The sequence below is a fragment of the Talpa europaea genome (assembly GCF_964194135.1).
Source record: "Talpa europaea genome assembly, chromosome: 11".
NCBI classification, from domain to species: Eukaryota; Metazoa; Chordata; class Mammalia; order Eulipotyphla; family Talpidae; genus Talpa; species Talpa europaea.
The window spans coordinates 68,421,122-68,441,577 of record NC_140078.1 but is presented as its reverse complement, the minus strand read 5'-3'; the positions used below and the strand labels follow the sequence as shown (position 1 = coordinate 68,441,577).

At 38.6% G+C, this 20,456-nt stretch overlaps 1 protein-coding gene across 1 annotated transcript in view; it reads right to left on the bottom strand.

The window, feature by feature from the left end:
• The window catches only part of SFMBT1 (Scm like with four mbt domains 1), a gene marked incomplete at its 3' end in the record, with an annotated part of 47,641 nt that overhangs the window by 8,018 nt on the left and 19,167 nt on the right, over nt 1–20,456 (bottom strand). Inside the window, exons 6-15 of the mRNA XM_084248154.1 lie at nt 20,138–20,232; nt 19,586–19,687; nt 17,627–17,777; nt 15,517–15,599; nt 12,244–12,370; nt 10,993–11,106; nt 9,312–9,354; nt 7,145–7,209; nt 1,812–1,951; nt 556–665 (exon numbers count right to left, since the gene is read on the bottom strand). Coding sequence (XP_084104280.1) covers nt 556–665; nt 1,812–1,951; nt 7,145–7,209; nt 9,312–9,354; nt 10,993–11,106; nt 12,244–12,370; nt 15,517–15,599; nt 17,627–17,777; nt 19,586–19,687; nt 20,138–20,232 — 1,030 coding nt within the window. The remainder of the gene's footprint in view (nt 1–555; nt 666–1,811; nt 1,952–7,144; nt 7,210–9,311; nt 9,355–10,992; nt 11,107–12,243; nt 12,371–15,516; nt 15,600–17,626; nt 17,778–19,585; nt 19,688–20,137; nt 20,233–20,456) is intronic.

Genomic DNA, 20,456 nt, shown 5'->3' with positions numbered 1-20,456 from the left:
AAATTTATAATTTAGTAAGCTATGATAATTAAAAGCTGGGGTATTTAAATTAGCAAAATATAGTTCTTGCTTTTGGTTCCTAAGTTTAAGTTTCAAATAGTAACTTCTACACTAACTACTGAAAGAACAATGACTTTTAGTAAATCTTTCTTTACCCTATGATAGTGACCCACAGTGTATGACCCATGGACCAGCATAACCTTCCAAGTGTCACCCATCCACGACAAAATCAGGTCAGGTAATAAGAGTAAACGTTTATAAAACTTTCATAGTAGTTTGCGAAAGTAATTTTATATTGCTCTCAAATTTAATAACAAAAATTGTTCTCATATTTTTGTGTCTTTCAAATTTCTTATTTCTTATAACTAATTTTTATCATATTTAATAAAAATATTGGCTCATGGCAGTATGGAAACTTAAAAAAGAAAACAACTGCTCCTTCATAAATAGCTGAAAAACTAACCAACAGAATGTAAGTATTCTAATATTATCCAAGAAGACCTGATTCCATGACCTGTTAGGGACAAATAAGAATAAAGTGCAGAACCTACTCACTTGGCTTTAAGGACTTCCCCACATCCATGCCATACAGAGTCTTTGTCCAGCTGCAGTTCCCGAAGGACTCGACTGGGTTTATAGGCTGCATTGATAAGTAAAGTGAGGACCTGAATTCCATTTTTTTAAAACCAAAACAAGAGTTGGGAAGGAAAAAAAAAATAGACCATTAGAACCCTAGAATGTCAATTAGGAGATCAATGCTAGCAATATTAATAAATATTAACAAAATAATAATGGTGAAGATGAGGCAGAGGGCCAAAGTTGGAAATAAGAAAGTAACCAGATCCTTCTTCAATATTCAAAACATTTTAGTGAAAAAGAAACAGGTACCATGAATTAAAAATCACTTTAATATATGCTTCTAAATCCTTTCCAAGTCAGTCACATCACACACACAAAAAAACTGTATTTGTTTGGGACACTTTGTAGGCAGCTGAGTCTTCTTGTTGCTGCAAGTATCTGTCCCAGAAGGCTCCAAGCTCCCACAGCATGCCTTTCTACTTTAATGACTAAGAGGTATAATACCCCTCACATATATTACTGATAGTATAGCACTGGCTGGGAAGTTCTGAAAGGCCAATGGATGTGTAGCTTTTTCAGGGTTAACACCACACAGTCTCTCAAGAACTAAAGTAAAACTGCATATTTTCTTTCATAGTTCTCATGTGGACTCTGACATTTGTGTTGACAGAAGTGAACCTGTTGTGTGTAGAACTGCTTAGGTGAATGACTTCTAGGGATCAGAAATAATTAAGTGCCCAATTTTCTTATCCAAAACATGAGAAAAGTTAGTCACTTTAAAACATATTTATTTATTTATTTTACATCATTCTTCATTTTTGTACAATGTATGCTTTCTCATCTCAGTTATAGTGCCCATGAAATTCTCACCACCAATTCACCTGTGAACCATCACCCTAGTCCTTTGTGCTCTTCCCTCCCGTTTCGATTCTACCCCCTTCTCTCCCCTGGCAGAATGTCTCTGGTTTATAGTTGCCTGTTGATTTTGATTTTTACTTTAATAACTTTTTCCCCCCTTAATCCCTGATGTGGATCCCCTACATCCCTCCTATAAGTGAAACCATGCAGTATTTTTCTTTTTCTTTCTGGCTTATTTCACTGAGCATGATCCCTTCTAGCTCCATCCATGTTGGTAGAGTTGTCACATCTATGACATACAGATCCTTGTATGAGTAAATCTACAAGACTGCTGTGAAATTTCCAAGTTCCTTTGCTCTAGGCAAGAACCTTACCTCTCTGAGGACTAGGACACAGTTTCCAGGTCCTACACATTGAGGAAGCTCAGCAATTCTGCCTTTGTTAAGATATGGCCCTGAGAAACAACGGTGGTTGAAGTATATCTTTGGACAGCAATATTTTCCATTAATCATAACTGGGAAATGAAAAAAACAAATATTCAGAACAAAGTCATTGTCTACCTTTTGTTTCCAAAGATGAATGGGGAAGTGACTGGGAAACAAGAAGTCTATTTACCATCATATAAAGTTAGGAATTACATATTTTGAAGCTTAACACATTGTCTGAGAATACCCTTCTGGGTAGTGCAAGGGGTTGAGCACCGCACTGTGAAGTGATCCACGGCCTTTGCAGCACGAGTTCAATCCCTGGCCGGCCAGGGAGAAACCTGCATGGCAAGGCGGACCTCTCCTGTCTCGCCCGCTGGTCCCCTCAGCAGTGTATTTTGGTCAGTCTGCCTGTTCTGTTCCCCACTCTGTCTCTGGTGAATCCTCTCACCACCACCCTACCCCCGGCATCTCTGGCCTGTACCCCAGCTCTTGTATGCATAAATAAATAAATCTAAAAAAAACCCCAAAACAACCCTATGGTGGCTTCCCTTAAAAAAAAGAAATACTGATAACTATTTATAGATTCATCTGCTAATATCAAACAACATACTGAATTATGTGCAGATTAACTCCTGGGTAAATGCAATAATGTTCCAGGGGCCTGTATTTTTAGCACTAAAGGAAGTAGAGGATTTACTTTAAGAAGGCATGATGCTTCCTGATTGCCAATTATTCAATAATCTATTCTGAAATATTTCTAAGGGCTGAGACTACATTGTGACCACATCTCTAAGTTTTTCTTTTTAAAGATTTATTTATTTGCATACAAGAACTAGGGTGCAGGCTGGGGGCGGGGGTGGGTGAGAGGATTCACCAGAGACAGTGGGAACAGAACAGGCACAGTGACTGAAAAACACTGTTGAGGGGAGCAGCTGGTGACATAAGAGAGGTCTGCTGCTGCGACATGTGGGTTAGCTGCCTGGCCTGGGGTTAGGGGATGGGGCAGGTGTCAAACTTGTCCTGCATTGGCTGACAACAGCTTGATAGTGCTGTGTCTTTAACCCCAGCGCCACCAGGGAGGCCCCCATATCTCTAAGTCTTTTTGGCATTATGGAATGTACCTAAGCCTTCAACTATTTTTCAGTATGAATACTGTACTGCAATGTAACTTTTTCATCTATCTCATAGTGGTTGGAAGTTAGCTAATAAATATAAAAAATTCAAAGGCACTAAAACATCTTCATTTTCATATAGAGCAGACAAACTCTTCTGATGATACTGCCCTATTAATCCAATGTTAAGGAAAGGAAATATGTATACATTGCCCACATTGCCCTGAAGTACACAGTATTCACTCTTTCATTAAGAATGTAGTCTTGGGCCTCCCTGGTGGCGCAGCAGTTGAGCTCTGGGTTGCGAAGCTGCCCACAGCCTCTGCAGCACCAGTTCAATCCCCGGCTGCTCCCCGGCCACTGGAGGAGGGTCCCACATGGCGTGCAGACCTCTCCTGCCGCCCACTGCTCCCCTCAGCAGTGTACTTCGGTCCTTCTGCCTGCTCTGCTCCCCGCTCTGGCTCTGGTGAATTCTCTCACCCTCCCACGCTTCTGACTGTACCCAATGCTTGTATAAATAAATAAATAAATCTTAAAAAAAAAAAAAAAGTAGTCTTTGGGCCTCCCTGGTGGCCTAGGGGATAAGTGTCAGCACTATCCCCTCTATGGCCTGAGTCTGATGCCCTGCCAGAGAGATAACCCACATGGTGCAGCAGACCTCTCCTGTTTCGCCCGCTGCTCCCCTCAACAGTGCCTTTCAGTCAGTCTGCCTGCTCTGCTCCCCAATCTGCCTCTGGTGAATCCTCTCACCCCCTTACCCCCACCCTGCACCTCTTGCCTATACCCTATGCATAAATAAATAAAACAAATCTTTAAAAAAATAAAAGAATGTAGTCTCAGCACAGTGGTTATTATGTCTGTGTCCACTTACCCATTTGAACTCTGCCACCCAGATCCCTCTCTTTGGAATTAAGGTAGTTAGGCTCCCTGCTGCTGGGAATGGTGATTGTAAAACTGTTCTGCAATTATCCTCAGTCAGGGTGTGATCTCAATAGAAAAGAGCCACTCTGCCCAAGGTTCTACCCTATGTGACGTGGAAAGGGAGCAGCAGCCAATTTTTAACAAGTAACCAATAAGGAATTACAAAGGTATAGCCACCACTCTTCAGGCAAGGGTGACTCAGAGTGGCTATCCCAGTTTCCTGTATGACTGGTGGTAACTTCTGTTACAAATGGACTATAGTTGAACTTTCCCCTCTGCCCAATACTGCTTTCTTTACCCTGCCAGGAACTAGTCCCAAAAGCACTCCCCAATGAAACACCTGTATGTAAGTATCAGAGTCTCAGAATATGTTCCCAGGGTACACTGACCTATGACAAAACCTAGCCCACACAAACTTGGTAGAGGTCACAACAGGAGATGTATATGCCTTAATTCTGTAGTTTCAGTTGGCATTAGTATAGTTAACATTAAAAAACTGTTTTCTTGTAATTTTTAAAATTTCTCTTACCCTTTGATAGCAAATCAAAACCACTATGAGAAGGTGATGTCTCATCTATTAGAATAGTGATTATCAAAAAGACAAGAAAGTGTTGAAAAGGATGTGGAAAAAAGGGAACCCTTGTGCACTGTTTGTAAGAATGCAAATTGGTGCAGCCACTATGGAAAATAGTATGGAGGTTCCTCAAAAACTTAAACCAAAATTACAACATGAGACCCAAAAAGTCCCACTTTTGGGTATTTATCTGAATGAAATAAAAACACTAACTTGAAAAGATCTATGCACCCCTATGTTCAATGCAGCATTATTTACAATAGCCAAGACATGGAAGTCATCAATGGATGTATGGATAAAGAAAATACGGTATAAATATATTTGAATATTAGTCAATGAAATATTATTTAGCCACAAAAAGGAAATCCTGCCATTCATGACAAGCATGGACCTTGAAGGAAGTATGCTAAGTGAAATAACTCAGAAAAGGACAAAAACCCTATGATCTCACTTACATGTACAAAATGTGAAAAAACAAACAAAAAACCCATCTCATAGACACAGAGAACACATGGTGACTACTGGGGCAGAGGGGGGTGGTGGTGACAGAGGTGGAAGAGACAGGGCAATGGGCGAAATGCGTAAAAGTGACCAAAAGGTACAATAACTTCCAGCTATAAATAAGTCTTGGGGATGTAACCTGCAACATGGCAGCTATGGTTAATGATACTATATTATATACTTGAAAGTTGCTTAAGAGAGTACTTTTTTTTTTTTTTAAAAGATTTCATTATTTACCCATACAAGAACTGGGGTTCAAGTCAGAGGTGCTAGGGTTGGGGGTGAGAGGATTCACTATTCAGAGATAGAGTGGGGAACAGAACAGGCAGACTGACTGAAATACACTGCTGAGGGGAACAGTGGGCGAGACAGGAGAGGGCTGCTGCACCAACCATATGGGTCAGCTCCCTGGCCAGGGATGTAACTCCAAGTGTACATCTTAAAAGTTCTCCTCTGGGGCCTCCCTGGTGGCGCAAGGGGTTAAACACAGCACTGTGAAGCTATCTGCAGCCTCTGCAGCATGATTTTGAGCCCCGGCCGGCCAGAGAGCTACCCACATGGTGTAGCAGACCTCTCCTGACTTGCCCGCTGCTCTCCTCAGCAGTGTATTTCAGTTGATCTGCCTTTTCTGTTCCCTGCTCAGTCTCTGCTGAATTCTCTCCCCCTCCACACCTCTGGCCACACCCCAGTTCTTTGTATGCATAAATAAATAAATCTTTAAAAAAAAAAAGTTTTCCTCTGAGGGGGAAAAATGTAAATAGGTATGGTGATGTTAATTAGATGTATTGTGATTATCTATAAAATGTACAAATGTCAAATCACTGTATTGTACATCTGAAATTAATATATCAATTATACAGCAACTTTTAAAAGGGTAGTTGCAAAAGAGAAATTAGTACTAATGCTATTCTGCTGAGCATGCAAAAGACATGGTCAAGTAAGAATTATGATCAAGTGAGAGCTACCCCAGGAAGGCAAGGATGGTTTAACATTTAAAAAATTCTCCCAATGAAATTCACATTATAAACTTGAAAAATCGTATGATCATTCAATGCTGAAAAATATTTATTTTGTAAATATGAATGTATAAATGCTGAAGAAAAATTATTTTGTAAACATATACATACAAAAATGTTTCTGAACAAGGTTCACAGAAAACTAGAAGTATAGGGAAACTTCTTTAGCAGTTACGTATCAGTCAGCTATTTATATTAGAGAAAGTTTAGGGCTTTCCCTTTAATGTCATGAAAGTGCCACTACCACCCTATGTGTTAAATGCACTAAAAGTTCTGTAAAAAACTATAAGGAAATAAAAATAAACAAATAAAATTGTTATTCTAATAAAGGTAACTATTAAAAAAGTAAATGTGTTAAAACAGCTCAGATTCTGTTTAAGTGATATAATGAAAAGGCAGTGGGAAGAAGAGAGAAAAGTACTTTGAACTTGAGAAAAATTTGAGGTCCATTTTGACCCTACCAGCCATAGATTGTGTGACCACTGTGAACTCTGGTTTCTTTTCTTTTCTAGGCAACTACTAAATACCTTCCAAATAAATATCGGTACAAGAATACACAGTCAAGATGGTAAGTGCTATACAACCAGCAAAGGTCGTCAATAACAGTTCTAGGGAAAAAAACCTTTGGGTAAAAAAAAAAAAAAAAAAAAAACCATGATTTTTGTCTCATTTATCAGGCATTCCCTCTGGAATAATCTGTTTTCCCAATGACTATTATGACTATTTTTTTAACTGTAAAATACACACACACACACACACACACGGGGAGAGAGAGAGAGAGAAAGAGAGAATGTTTATATCATTTTAAAAAAGGGTTTAAAAATGAGTAAATATCCATGTTTCAACTACTCAGCTTAAGAAAGACTATTGCCTGAAAAGCCTCAGGTTGTTTAAACTCAGTGATGGTAATACTGCCTCGAGACACTGATAAGTGATCAGTAAAAAATAGCTATAATTATTATAAATAACAGAAACTGCTTAGAGATAATTGTTAAACTAAATACATGTCTTACAGTTACTATTCTAAAACACAATTAAGACACCCCTCTATGAAGCTACAGCCTATAATCAAATGTGTTCTTCAATCTATTTTTGGAAAAATCCATTAAAAGAAACTAAAGTTCCTCTTTTTCATAAGATTATATGTACTTTTACCTGAGTCTGCGGAGTTCAGCTCCTGATTCTTCAGGCCCTCATGGAGAGTCCTTGAAGATGGTATTCTGGGTCAAGAAAACACACAAAATCATGAGATAACCCTTAAGGTCAGTAAAGTCTAACAGCTAATTTCCCTCAAATCTAAGAAAGCAAATGTGGTAGGTTACAAAATTTGTAAGGGAAGGTGCTTCCCTCGATTTTACTTTAAAAAAAAAAAAATTGTTTTTTAAAACTATGAACATGTTCCAACTTCTAACATTCTAGTTCTAAGAGCCAACAGTCTGCAGAAAATGCTGTGATACTACAAGTTCAAGTCAATTTTCTTTCATTTATATGAGCAACAAAGTATAGAATTCCTTGTGGGTTTCTTAATTCACAAGTAAACTTATTTTAAGCAAAAACCAAAATATTTTTTACACAGGATCTGTTTTCTTTAGTTTCAAAACTGAAGACAAATTATGTAAAAAAAAAAAAACAACAACAACAACAATACAACACAACCTAGATTTACTGTGTATGTAGCAAGGCCAAAGTATTATTATCTTCTTAGAGTATGCCCTAACTAAGCATTAGCTCAGTCTTGATAATTCAGTCAATGAAAAACCCAAGGCCAGTTTTCATTATTGCTATCTCACACCTGTACCTGGGAAACAATACTGTGTTTTTTTCCTCCCACTTGTATTTTCATTTTTCTACTTAAAAGTAGCTACAAATTACATAGAATTTGCTATATACTAAATTGTGTACACTTTAGTTTCATTTGTTGAAACCCCAACACCCAGTATATGTTTGGAGATAGGGCTTTTAGGTAAATAAGGGTGAGGCTATAGTTTAATACGACTGGTGGCCATATAGTAAGAAAAAGGGAAAAAGATATCCCTAGCTTCTGCTTCCTGTCTGCGCCATGTGCAGACACAGCTTCCAAGCAAGCTAGGAAGAGAGCCCTGACCAGGAACCTAATTTGGTATCTTGATCTTGGACTATTAGCCTCCAAAACTATGAGAAAATAAATTTCTGTTGTTTAAACCACCCAGTCTGTGTTACTTTGTTATGAGAGCCCAAGCAGACCAATACAGAATTGAAAACCCAATGTTTAAACACACAAACATACACACAGAAACCCTTGTATTTTTATGGCACTGCTAAATCTTTCTCAAAAGCCATGTATGAAGGTATTCTACTAAGGGTTTCTCAATGGGATACGAAGGCTCTCCTCTTGGTATGTCTTTTTTTTTAAGAGTTATCTTCTAATGCAAGTTTTCTTTCCCCCCACTGTGACAGATCATATTCTGATTTTCAATTTTTTAAAAGATTTATTTTATTTATGCATACAATGACTGGGATATAGGCCAGAGGTGCGGGGGTGAGAGGATTCACCAGAGACAGAGTGGGGAACAGAACAGGTGGATCTACTGAAAGACACTGCTGAGGGGAGCAGCAGGCAAGACAGGAGAGGTCTGCTGCACCATGTGGGTCAGCTCCCTGGCCTAGGATTGAACTCTTGCAGCAGTGGCTTATTAGTGACAGCTTATTAGTGCTGATACTTTAACCCCTGCACCACCAAGAGGCCCCTGATTTATAATTTTTGCTCTTCCTTAACAAATACGGCAGAAAGACTCCATTTCCTCTCTTTAATTCAAATAGCCTCAGGCTCTAATAGCCAAATCTCAACTCAGGGAGTATCATACAACCTCATTTTACCCTTTTGTATATATAATGCCACTTTAGAAAATGTGTGCATCTATAAGAAGTATTCTGAGGACCTCCCCGGCAGTGCAAGGGGTAAGATGCAACCCATAAAGCTGTCCGCAGCCTCTGCAGCACAAGTTTGATCCTCCAGCCTGGCCAGGGAGCAACCCACACGGCTCAGCAGACCTTTTCTGACTTGCCCACTGCTCCCCTCAGCAGTGTACTTCGGTCAATCTGCCTGCTCTGTTCCCCACTCTGTCTTTGGTGAATCCTCTCACCCCCCTCTGGCCTGTATCCCAGCTCTTGTATGGAAAAATAAATCTTTTTAAAAAAAAAAAGTATTCTGAATTGAAGGAGTATGTTCCCATCTGAGAAAATAACATATGAAGAGATATACTCTATTGAAATAGTTATTTGTTTTTCTAGAGATTCTCATTTTTAAGTGTCAACTATACAAAATATTTGTTATATTACTTACTGTTTTTCTGGTTGAACCACTGCAATTTTCCTCTGTTTGTGTACTACAAGAACAAAACAAAAATATAAATGTCAAGAAAAATTTTTTAAAAAATTAAATATGTATTATATTAACAGCCTATTTAAAATCTGGTTCTGTGTATATTTAACTAGTAAATACTACAAATTAGTGCTACCTCTAAATATCCAGACTAAGGCACATTTTCTGTGTAGGAGTCTTTAAACAAAGACCAAAAATATTTTCAGGGTTCCCTGGGTCAATCAACTCTTATGAATATTTCCTAAGCAGGATACTTCCTAAGCAGGATATTCAAAATAACAGATATTCAAAAGAAAAACTGATTGTGACAAGGTGCCAAGACCATTCAACGGAGAAAGTAATTTTTTCCACAAATGGTGCTGGGAAAAGGGAATACCACCTAAATTCTTAACTTCCACCAAATACAAAAATAAACTCAAATGGATCAAAAATGTAAACATAAGAGCTGAAGCTATAAAACTCTTAGAAGAAAACAAAGGGAAACATCTTCATGATAATGAATTTGGTAATGATTTTTTGGCTATGATACCAAAAACACAGGAAACAAAAGAAGGAATAAATTGGACTTCATTAAAAATAAAACCGATGTCCAAAGGACACAGTCAAGAGAGGGAAAGCCACAGAATGGGAGAAAGTATCTACAAATCATCTATCTGGTAAGGGATTAATATCTAAACTATATAAAGAATCTTAAAACTCAATAATTATAAAAATTAAAAAGATGGGTAAGGACTTATTAGGCATTTCTCCAAAGAAGATATAATAATGGCCAATAAGCACATGAAATGATGTTCAACGTAACAATTAGGGAAATGCAAATTAAAACCATAGTAAGATATCATCTCATACCCTCCAAAATGGCTATTACCCCAAAAAAGCCAACTAGCCTACTAGAAACCTTCCAGAAAACAGCAAGTGCTGGGGAGAATGTAAAACTTTTGGGTTGTAGGAAAAGTCATGATGCATTTTTGCTTGAAAAACATAGAAAAAAATAAGTCATGACTTTTCCGACAACCCACATAACATGAATGAACTCTGAAAACATTATCCTAAGTAAGAGAAGTCAGTCACAAAAAACTACATATTATATGATTCCATTTATAGAGTTCATTTACACAAATGTACAGATCAGGTAAATCTATAGAGATGGAAAGGAGATTAGTAGCTGCCATGGGCTAGGGAAGAATGGAGAGATGATTACTAAGGGGTATGATGAAGCTGTTCTTAAAAGGGGGTGGGGTGGATGTCACTTTTAAGGTTAGATTATAAAAACATTCTGACTTCTTAAAGATAGCCAACTACAATGCTGTGAGCTGGCCTATGAAGAGGCCCTCAGTCCAAAAACCCACACAGAAATGAATTCTTGCCAGTAATTACCTGAATAAACTCAGGAGCAGAGCCTCCCCCAGTTGCACCATAGATGACTAGAGTCATCTTGATTGCAGCTTTGTGAGACACCTGGATCCAGAGGACCCAGCTAAGTTGTGTCCAAATTTCTGACCCACAAAAACACAGATGATGTTTGTTTCAGTAAATAATAACCATTTTATTTTTCTCTGAAATGTCCAGATTCATCCTGATGTTTGTAGTCACACAACAAATAATTTATCAATCAACCCCTGACACAGAAATACATAGCTACCGCGTGCTCGCCGAGGAGCGCTGAGGGGGTGGCCGTTGGTTTCACACCAACCCAAAGGAAATATGTCCATGGACTCCACACTCACAATACATTCAGGTATGGGCTTCTTAGAACCTGTTTAGATTTAAAAAATTATTTGTCAATTAAAAACCCCCTAAATTACTTCCTAGTTAATGTCCTACTATTTCAATAAAACAGTCTGTAATACTTTTACACAAAAAACCTACTTTTTCATGTGTGACAAACACTAAGGAAAAAAGGAAAGCTGTCCCCCATGCATAAATGCTTAAAAACCAAAATGGACAGTGAATGTACCGGGTGATTCTCAGCTAGGGAACACCAAAAAGCAACTAGAATTACTAGTAGTCGTATTCAGATGTTTTGTTTTGTTTTATAGAGCCCATCACAAATGTGCATGTCATCCTTGTGCAAGGAGCCATGCTAATCTTCTCTTTATGGTTTCAATTTTAGTGTATGTGCTATTGAAGTGAGAATAGCATTCAGATGTTAACAAAAGTCAGTCAACTCCAAGAAACAACTAGAAATCAAAGGGCAAAAGTAACTGTTCTACTCAATGAGAACATTAGGTATTCAGGAATACGCCAGGAGGTACACCAGTGAATTCAAAGTGACATAGGCAAGATACTCAGTAGGCATTGTGTAGAAGTCTATATTCAATACAAGTCCTGGAAATCTGCACTCAATGCTAACTCTATAAACTGGAAACAGTAAATACTGAGTCAGTCAAATAAAAAAGAAATCTAGGCCATATATAGTTACTGCCACACTGAGTACTCACACTATGCTTTCCATTCACAAACTAGTCCAACCCTTGAATATTACTTTTAGTATATCTTCTCTATTATACATACCTTTTGGTTCTATAAATTGGGGACAGCCAAAATATTATTTCTTGAATGAGCCAGGTGTAAAAATGTTCATGCTCATTTATATTTTCGTCACATCAAAATATATGCCATTTAACTTACACTTTTTTTCTCTTCAAGAAAATAGAGGACTCTATAGTTGATGTTTTTTATTTACAGTCATTTCCTCAAACTTGAAAGTCAAGGACAGGAAGATAAATTTTTAGAATTTACCTTAGAAATCTTGTATCACAAATTAGTATCTTGAATCGCAAATTAGCAGTCTCTGAATAAAACCCCTACATAGCTAATCATATTACAGAGGTAACAGGAAAAGCAAAGGATAGTGGTCACAGGTAGGCTTCTAAGGAATGTTAGCCCTTACCCTCTAGCTGGAGCCATAGATAGGAGCCTCTCACTGCAGTAATGGTAGCAACACACACTTCTTCAGGGAGAAGAGGGTTCACTGCCTCAAGCTTCATGTTTTCCTTAAATTCATGCTCAAAAATTGACTAGAAAATAAATTAATCAAACACAAAGAGAAAAACTCAGTATTAACTCATGTGCTCATCTGAGAACTTTTCCAACATTTTATATTTTTAAAATTAATATTCAATCCTAGAGTAACTCTTTAAAACTATAGCTTTATTTTGCTTTGTTTCTTAATGATGCAAAAGAAAAATGTCTCATTTGGTGTTATAGGAAGTATGGTTTTTGAGTTCTGATATACCTGTGTTCTTGCTATCTATTTGAGCCTGCTCAAGCTGTGCAAACTCTCTTTGCCTCAATTTCCTCATCTATTAGATGACACAGAGATCAAAAAAGACAAACATCTTGGAGAAAACTGACTTTGCTAGAAGAAAACTTCCCCAAAGGTAGGGAGAAGTAACATACCCTGAACGATAAAACATAACCAAACAAAAAACTCTTCTTACAACCAGACTAGTATGCTATTTAAAAAAAATTCACGTAACATTAATAGTTCTGGAAAATCAAAACCTGGTATCAAAAATTAAAAACTCAAACAAAGACCAAGCAAACAAAGACCAAGAAACAGAAAACAAGAGAAAAAAAGATAAGTAGAGGATCCTGGTTCAGAGGATCCTCTGATTGAGAGGATCAACACAAATAAAAGAAATTCCAGAAAGAGAAAAGAAAAAAATGAAAGGATGGAAATCAAAGAAGAGACTCAAGCAACTTCTGGGCAGAGAAAGATACAAGTATCAAGAGAGAACATGCTCACTGAGCAGCCTGCCACACCGATGGAGAGAAACTACACTAATACATCACTGTGAAATGTGGTGACAAAGATAGTCCATCCATAACCTGCCAGGAAGGGAGAAAAAGGAAAGTCACCTATGTAAGATCAAGTACAAGAATATTTTTCAATTTCTGAAAGCAACACAGAAAGGTAGAAAAAAATTGAGAAATACTTTAAAAGTTGTAAAACAACATAACTTCTGCTTAAAATTCCACATTGAGCCAAACTATTAGTCAAGTTAGTAGAATGAAGACATTCTCAGACATGCAATAGCTATAAAAATTTACTTCCTTAGCAGCCCATTCCAAAAAACTGAAACAGGTTCTATTAAAAGAAGTAAGTAGAAAGAAGAGGTCTTAAGAAATATAAAACAGGAATCCCAACTCCTAACAACAGGAAGAGGCAATTCCTTAATGACACTGAAAGGTGATTTCCAGGATTGAAGCTACATGGCAAGCCCAGTGAGCGACCACCGAGGGGAAGAGAGGGCAAGGAGCCCTGCTAGAACGGCTGTCATCTCAAAGGAAAATGTTACAAAGACAGATTTCCTTTGTAGAAATAGTTATGAGAGGTTGCTGAAAGGTATGGCAAGAGATAGCAATAAAACAAAGAAATTAATCTATGAAAAACACGGCAATTATTAACTTGAGGATAAATTAAAAAGGGAAACTTAATACACTACAGTGCTCAGCTATAAATAATATCTGAATGTATATGATAATGTAAACACTCAATTCATATTTAACCAAAAATTGTAATATTAACTCTAAAGGGAAAAAGGGGCAAGATAGAGGAGAAACATAATATGAAATAGGTAACTCATGTTCATTTGCCATTAATAAGGAACCAAAAGACATGTCTAAAATTAATGACTCAAAAGACAGCAGCATATTATTTTGAAAATGAAGAAGTATACTTGTCAGAATAATTGTGAAAAGAACAAGAAGTAAATAATTCTTGGAAGGGAGACCTTGGAAATGGATAAGTAGGGAACTATTGTTTTTTAAGCTTTTTACTGCTGTTTGGCTTTTTAGTATCTTTAAAATTAAGTAATTTTAAAAATTAAGTAAACTTAATTTTTCTTCACTTAATATTTCATATTTTGAACAATCAAAAAATAATGAACTCAAATTTTTTAATTCACATGATTTTAGTTAATAAGAAAATAGAAACTTTTAAAAACTAACTACCTTAACAAATTTACTTCTGTAGTAAGTGAAAATTTCCTTGGACCATTTTATTCACTCATTTATTTATTTTTTAAGATTTTATTTATTTATTAATATAAGACTGGGGTACAGGTCAGAAGCACGGGAGGGTGAGAGAATTCACCAGAGCGGAGAGCAAAACAGGCAGACGGACTGAAGACACTGCTGAGGGGAGCAGCAGGCTAGACAGGAGATTTCTGCTGTGCCATGTGGGGTTCTCCCTGGCTGGCAGGGAATCGAACCGGTGTTGCAGAGGCTGTGGACAGCTTTGTAGCATGGCGCTCAACCGCTGCGCTACCGGGGAGGCCCTTATTTTTTTTTAAAGATTTATTTTATTTATTTATGCATACAAGAACTGGGGTGTAGGCAGTGGGGAGGGGGAGGGGGGTTACTCAAAACCACGCTGTCCTTCACCCAAGTGGTCCCTCAATCACCGTCCCTGCCTGAGACAGGCTCTACATTTCACTCTGCTGACGCTCAATTCCTCATAGCAAACTTCCATTTCCAATTACATGAGAGGATTCACCTAAGATAAAGTGGGGAGCAGAACAGGTAGATCTACTGAAATACACTGCTGAAGGGAGCAGTGGCGAGACAGGAGGGGTCTGCTGTGCCATATGGGTCAGCTGCCTGGCTGGGGATCGATCTTGTGCTGCAGTGGCTGCAGATAGCTTCATAGTGCTGAGACTTAAACCCCTTGCACCATGAGGGAGGTCCATGGACCATTTTATTTATTTTTTTTTATAGAGGCATGTTTTCTTTCTTTCTTTATTTGTTTGTTTGTTTTTTGTTTATACATGCACTGGGTACAGTCAGAAGCATGGGAGGGTGAGAGAATTCACCAGAGCCAGAGCGGGGAGCAGAACAGGCAGAAGGACCGAAGTACACTGCTGAGGGGAGCAGCGGGCGGCAGGAGAGGTCTGCGCGCCATGCGGGACCCTCCTCCGGTGGCCGGGAAGCAGCCGGGGATCGAACCGGCGCCGCAGAGGCCACGGGCAGCTTCGCAACCCAGCGCTCAACCGCTGCGCCACCGGGGAGGCCCCCATGGACCATTTTAGTACAATCAACAAGATGCTTATTTAGCTTAAGTGAAAAGACTGACTTCAGAGTAATAATCATAAAAAGCATGGAAAGCATAGCAGTCTTGGCAGCCTCAAAACAGTGCCCATGAGAGAATAGGAGTTCTCACCGGAGGGAAGCACCTCTGAGGAGCAGCTTCAGCACCACACTGTTTGAGGTAGTCAGCCCAATCAAAGTCCTGGCTGGGGTAGCCTAGTTAGGGACAAAAGAACAATGAGTCACACCACACATGTCTGCTGGTTTTACCATTCTGCCAGGTGTCCACTCACAAGTCCTAATTTTTTTCAGTTGAGGACTTGATCATTTTAGAGGGGGAAAAACACGTATAAATCCAAGGCATTAATTTTATAAAATAAAGCAATGTGGTCAAACTATTAACAAAATTCTTTGGATACACTTTAAAACTTTCAAGTTTCAAACTAGGTAATCTATTTTGAACAATATTTTATATGATTTAGTTGCTGGCTATTTACCAAAAGAATTTAATACAGTTATAATAACAGGATTTGGTTTGTACCAATAAATACTATCTTATTAATAACTCTATTATGACTTTGACTCTAAACATAAAGAGACAGAAATAATCCAGAACACTATTTACTCAGTAAAGAATTTTCTTTCATAAATATCTTTCCTTAAACATGTCTTGGCTACTACTGATAGAATATCAGAACTGCTTTCAGATTCATGTTCCATATGCACTTATAATCTGAATCATGAATTCCTCTCCAAAAAAAAGAAGTTGGGTCTAGCACCCTGCTTAAATATACTGAGGTTCTTGGAAGCACCCCCTCCAATCTAATAACCTGACAGTACCACCTGTGTGTAAGCAGCTAGAACAGGCCCTGTTGTCTCTGAGCTGCTCTCTGTCCCACAGAGCGTAGAATCTCACAAGGGTTTGAGGCTACTCAAAACCCTGCTGTCCTTCACCCAACTGGTCCCTCAATCATCACCTCTGCCTAACTGAGACATGCACTACATTTTCATTCTGCTGATGCTCAATTCCTCATAGTAAATTGTATTCCATTTCCAATTACATGACCTACTACTTTACTTCTATTTACAAATACAGTTGCCCAATAACAATGCCGAAAGATCTAAGACTTGTAATAGTTGTTTATTCCTTTTTCATAAAGAGAGCAGGCAGAATAAAGTGTTTGGGATGTCTAGATCCTTCCTGCAAAGCAAGAACTTCCTCCTCTAGAGGTATCCCCTACCAACATTATCACCAGGCAGACATCCCTACTCTTGTGTTCACTGATGAAGGAGAACATAAGAGGTTCCCTTTTGCTCATTGAAGCACTGCATACAGTTTTTTGACTCTCCAGTGACAAGCCCAATACCTGTCTCATAGCAAATGTTCCATAAATGTTTATTGAATGAATAAAGCCTGGATGAAAGGCAAAGGCAAAGGTTCTGAGTTTTCATCTTTTGTTAATACAAAAGTGCACTTCTAGGCTAGTGTTTTAGCAGTTACCAGTCAGAAAGTGAAGTTGTGCTGTATCAAAAGTCTATAGTATAGACTGACAACCAAATAATCTGATATTTGACAACCAAATAATCTGATCAGATGGAAAACATCAACATTTCTGGACACTCAAAGTTAAAAAACAGTAAAGTTTCAATCAAGCTCAACTAAGTCCTATTTTAAGAGACTTAATTTAAAGGTCAAAGATTACATTTTGCAAAGTTGCAAACACCAGGAAAATGAACTGCTACTTTCCTACCTATAGGCTCTCCAGGTCCTACTCTTGACCATAAACCTCTTTAGTCTGAAGTCTCCCCTTCCAAAATGGGGCCTAGAAACCTAAAAGTCATCAGTAATCTACCTCCTAGCTATGACTCTAAAGTCTCTTCTCCTAAACCAGCTCCCAAAATTGTGCATCCTGTCCCCCACCCCATCTGTGACCTGCCAACAGATACAAGATAGACTGAATTAAGGGATCCATATGGAACCCCAGGTTGTTTTGAAGATACATTTGTCAAGGAAGGAGGACAGATCTTTATTTAGTAGTTTTTCAGTTGAATTTATAACTTTCAAATATGCAAATATGTGCAATCTACACCTTCATTTACACTTGCCGTGGGTCCTTAAAATGTTAAGGACAAGTGAGGGTATGAGGATAGAGAGGACAAAAGACCCAGGCAGTGCCATCTGATAAACCTCATTTTAAAGGAAAAGTTCCCAATGAACAATTCAGAACAGAACAAATGCACACCAGGAGGCGGGCTGATGTGTAAACCATTCTTGAGACTCCACTGCACGGGAAAAATACCAGGACTGTCGACATGACACACAAAAGATCGCCGGGCATGATTCTCTGGTCGTAAGTCATCCATTTCCACCAGAAAGTACTTCTCATCAAAAACCTGTAGACACCATTAACAGATAAAACAGACAAATGGTTTTATGTATATGTATATATAAACACACATGTCATTTCCTCGGCATAACCAAACATGTTACAAACTTCATAGCTACAGTGCATAATGATAATACTACTATGCACTCAAAAAAATATATCTTGTGTCATGCAATGTTTCAATTAAATGCTTTTCATGCATTAATTCAGTTTTAACATTCCTAACAATCTAAAGAGTTAGGTACCACTATCAGCCCCAGTGCAGATATGGAAACTGAGTTTAAAAAGAGGTTAGGGCCTCCCCGGTGGCACAGCGGTTGAGCGCTGGCTTGCGAAGCTGCCTGCAGCCTCCGCAGCGCCTGTTTGATCCCCGGGCGGTGGGCGAGGGTCACACATGGCGCGCAGATCTCTCCTGCCGCCCGCTGCTCCCCTCAGCAGTGTACTTCATCCATCTGCCTGTTCTGTTCCCTGCTCTGGCTCTGGTGAATTCTCTCACCCTCCCACGCTTCTGACTGTACCCAGTGCTTGTATAAATAAATAAAAAATAACATAACAAAACAAAACAAAATAAAATAGAGGTTAAATAATTTGCTCCATGTTGCATAGTCACAAAGAAACAGAACATGGATTCAGATCCAAATATTTGGATTCCAAACAAAATTTAGTTTAGGCTAAATTTGTTCGAGTTCCTGATCTTAGCCTAGTTTCTAATGCCTAAGAGAAGGTTTTATGCACCTCCTATGGCTCCTTCAGACTCCAGACGACGCCTTTTGGACCCACTGCAGTTCAGCGTTCCTCCTTGGTATAAGAATTATATTCTTGCAGGGCAAGGATAATTTAAATCTCAACAGACAAGATGAGTCAGCATCTTGTATTCCTCAAGTCACACTTGATTTTGTCTCTATTTTTCAGTAGAGAGGCTTCTGCACTAGTCCTCAACTCAAATTCTTGCCCTCATTCCTCAGTTTTAGTAAATGAGTAAACAGGAACTTGACAACTTGTCCAGCTCTTGTAGCTACTCTTATAAAAAAAAGTCTTCTTTTAGGGCCTCCCTGGTGGCACAGGTGGTTGAGCGCAGCGCTGTGAAGCTGTCGGCAGCCTCTACAGTGCCGGTTCGAACCCCGCCGGCCTCAGAGCAACCCACATGAGCAGACCTCTCCAGCCTCGCCTGCTGCTCCCCTCAGCAGTGTATTTCAGTCAGCCTGCCTGTTCTGTTCCCCACTCTGTTTCTGGTGAATCCTTTCACCCTCCCGCACATCCGGCCTGTACCCCAGTTCTTGTATAAATAAAATAAATCTTTAAAAAAAAAAGTCTTCTTTTAGCATTCTTCCAAAAGATTAAAGTCTGAATTTAGAATTCATGGCTGGAGCAAACCTACTGACAGATCTTATGACACCAATCACCCGTTCCTCACGTATCTCCACACCCTGACTTCCCTGGGACCTGGTGGGCATTGATGACAATGCTTGCCTCCATACTTTCAGATGCCATGGCCGACCCACTGAATGGTTAAATCTCCTTTAGTTATATATACCTAAGCCTGCCCCAAAGAATATGCCCTCTGCAACTGTGGTGCCCAAGCCCCAATCTGCTTTTACTGACTGGTACTACTGGGACTACCAAGCACTGAAGAAGGAATGAGTCACGGGGAACTGGAACACATAAATACAAAGTGTGCATAGAACTAATTCTAGCCTTAGAGTTTAGGAGAAGCAATGGGTTGGATGAGTAGAGCCTGAAGATTAAAAACCCACCAATTTCCTAAACCAGTCACCCTGACAGGAATTCTTACCAAAAGAATTGCCCCCATTTTACCTTAACAATTGTAGCAGGAGAGATCCCAAAAGGAGACCAGGGGTCCACAGCTTCCAATTTCATATTTACAGAGAATGAATGAGTGCTAATCACTTGTTTATCCTGAAATACAAACACCAAGATGGAGAATGTAGTATTTTCACATTAACTTTATGCTCATATATAGCTGAAGATGCCTCCTAATTAAAATAATGGAACTGTTCAGCTTCTGCTAAATAATCTAATCCTGTAATTTTCTTTCCTGGAAAAAAAATTATCCAGGTTGGGGGGCGGGGGGAACACAGGAAGTACTGCCACAATCTTTATTCAAAACAAAAGCCATATGGAGGAAAAAACAAGTTTATAAACATGTTAGTGCTGTGTAGTGAAGAACAGAAAAAAACTCAAAATGCTTTAAGAGGGCACTCAGAAAACCTATACTATTTTTACAAGTAAAAAAGGATGATCACAGTACTCTCGCTAACTTCAGGGACTACTTAATGTTTTGCAGGTCCCCCAAATTGCTTTACTCTACTCTGAGGAGATATTCCAATCACACATTTTTATTTTTACCTTAAATAAGTAAGATGGTAATGGCTCTTCCTCCTCCTCTTTCACTTTGGCCAAGATCTCTTGCCACTCAATTTCATTTTTCAGATGTCTGATGGCTTTAGTAAAACCAGACAGGATACTTTAAATGAGAAAACTTACACATTTTGTAACTGTTCTGAAAGCATTCACATAAACAAAAAAGTAACTTTCCACTGGAAATGTAAAAGGTTCAAGCCCATCTTCAAAGAACTTAACACTTCAGTTCTTGCACCTACACTTCAGTATAGTTTTATGAAAATACTTCTAGTAAGATCATAAGCATTGCTATAATCCACAAAAA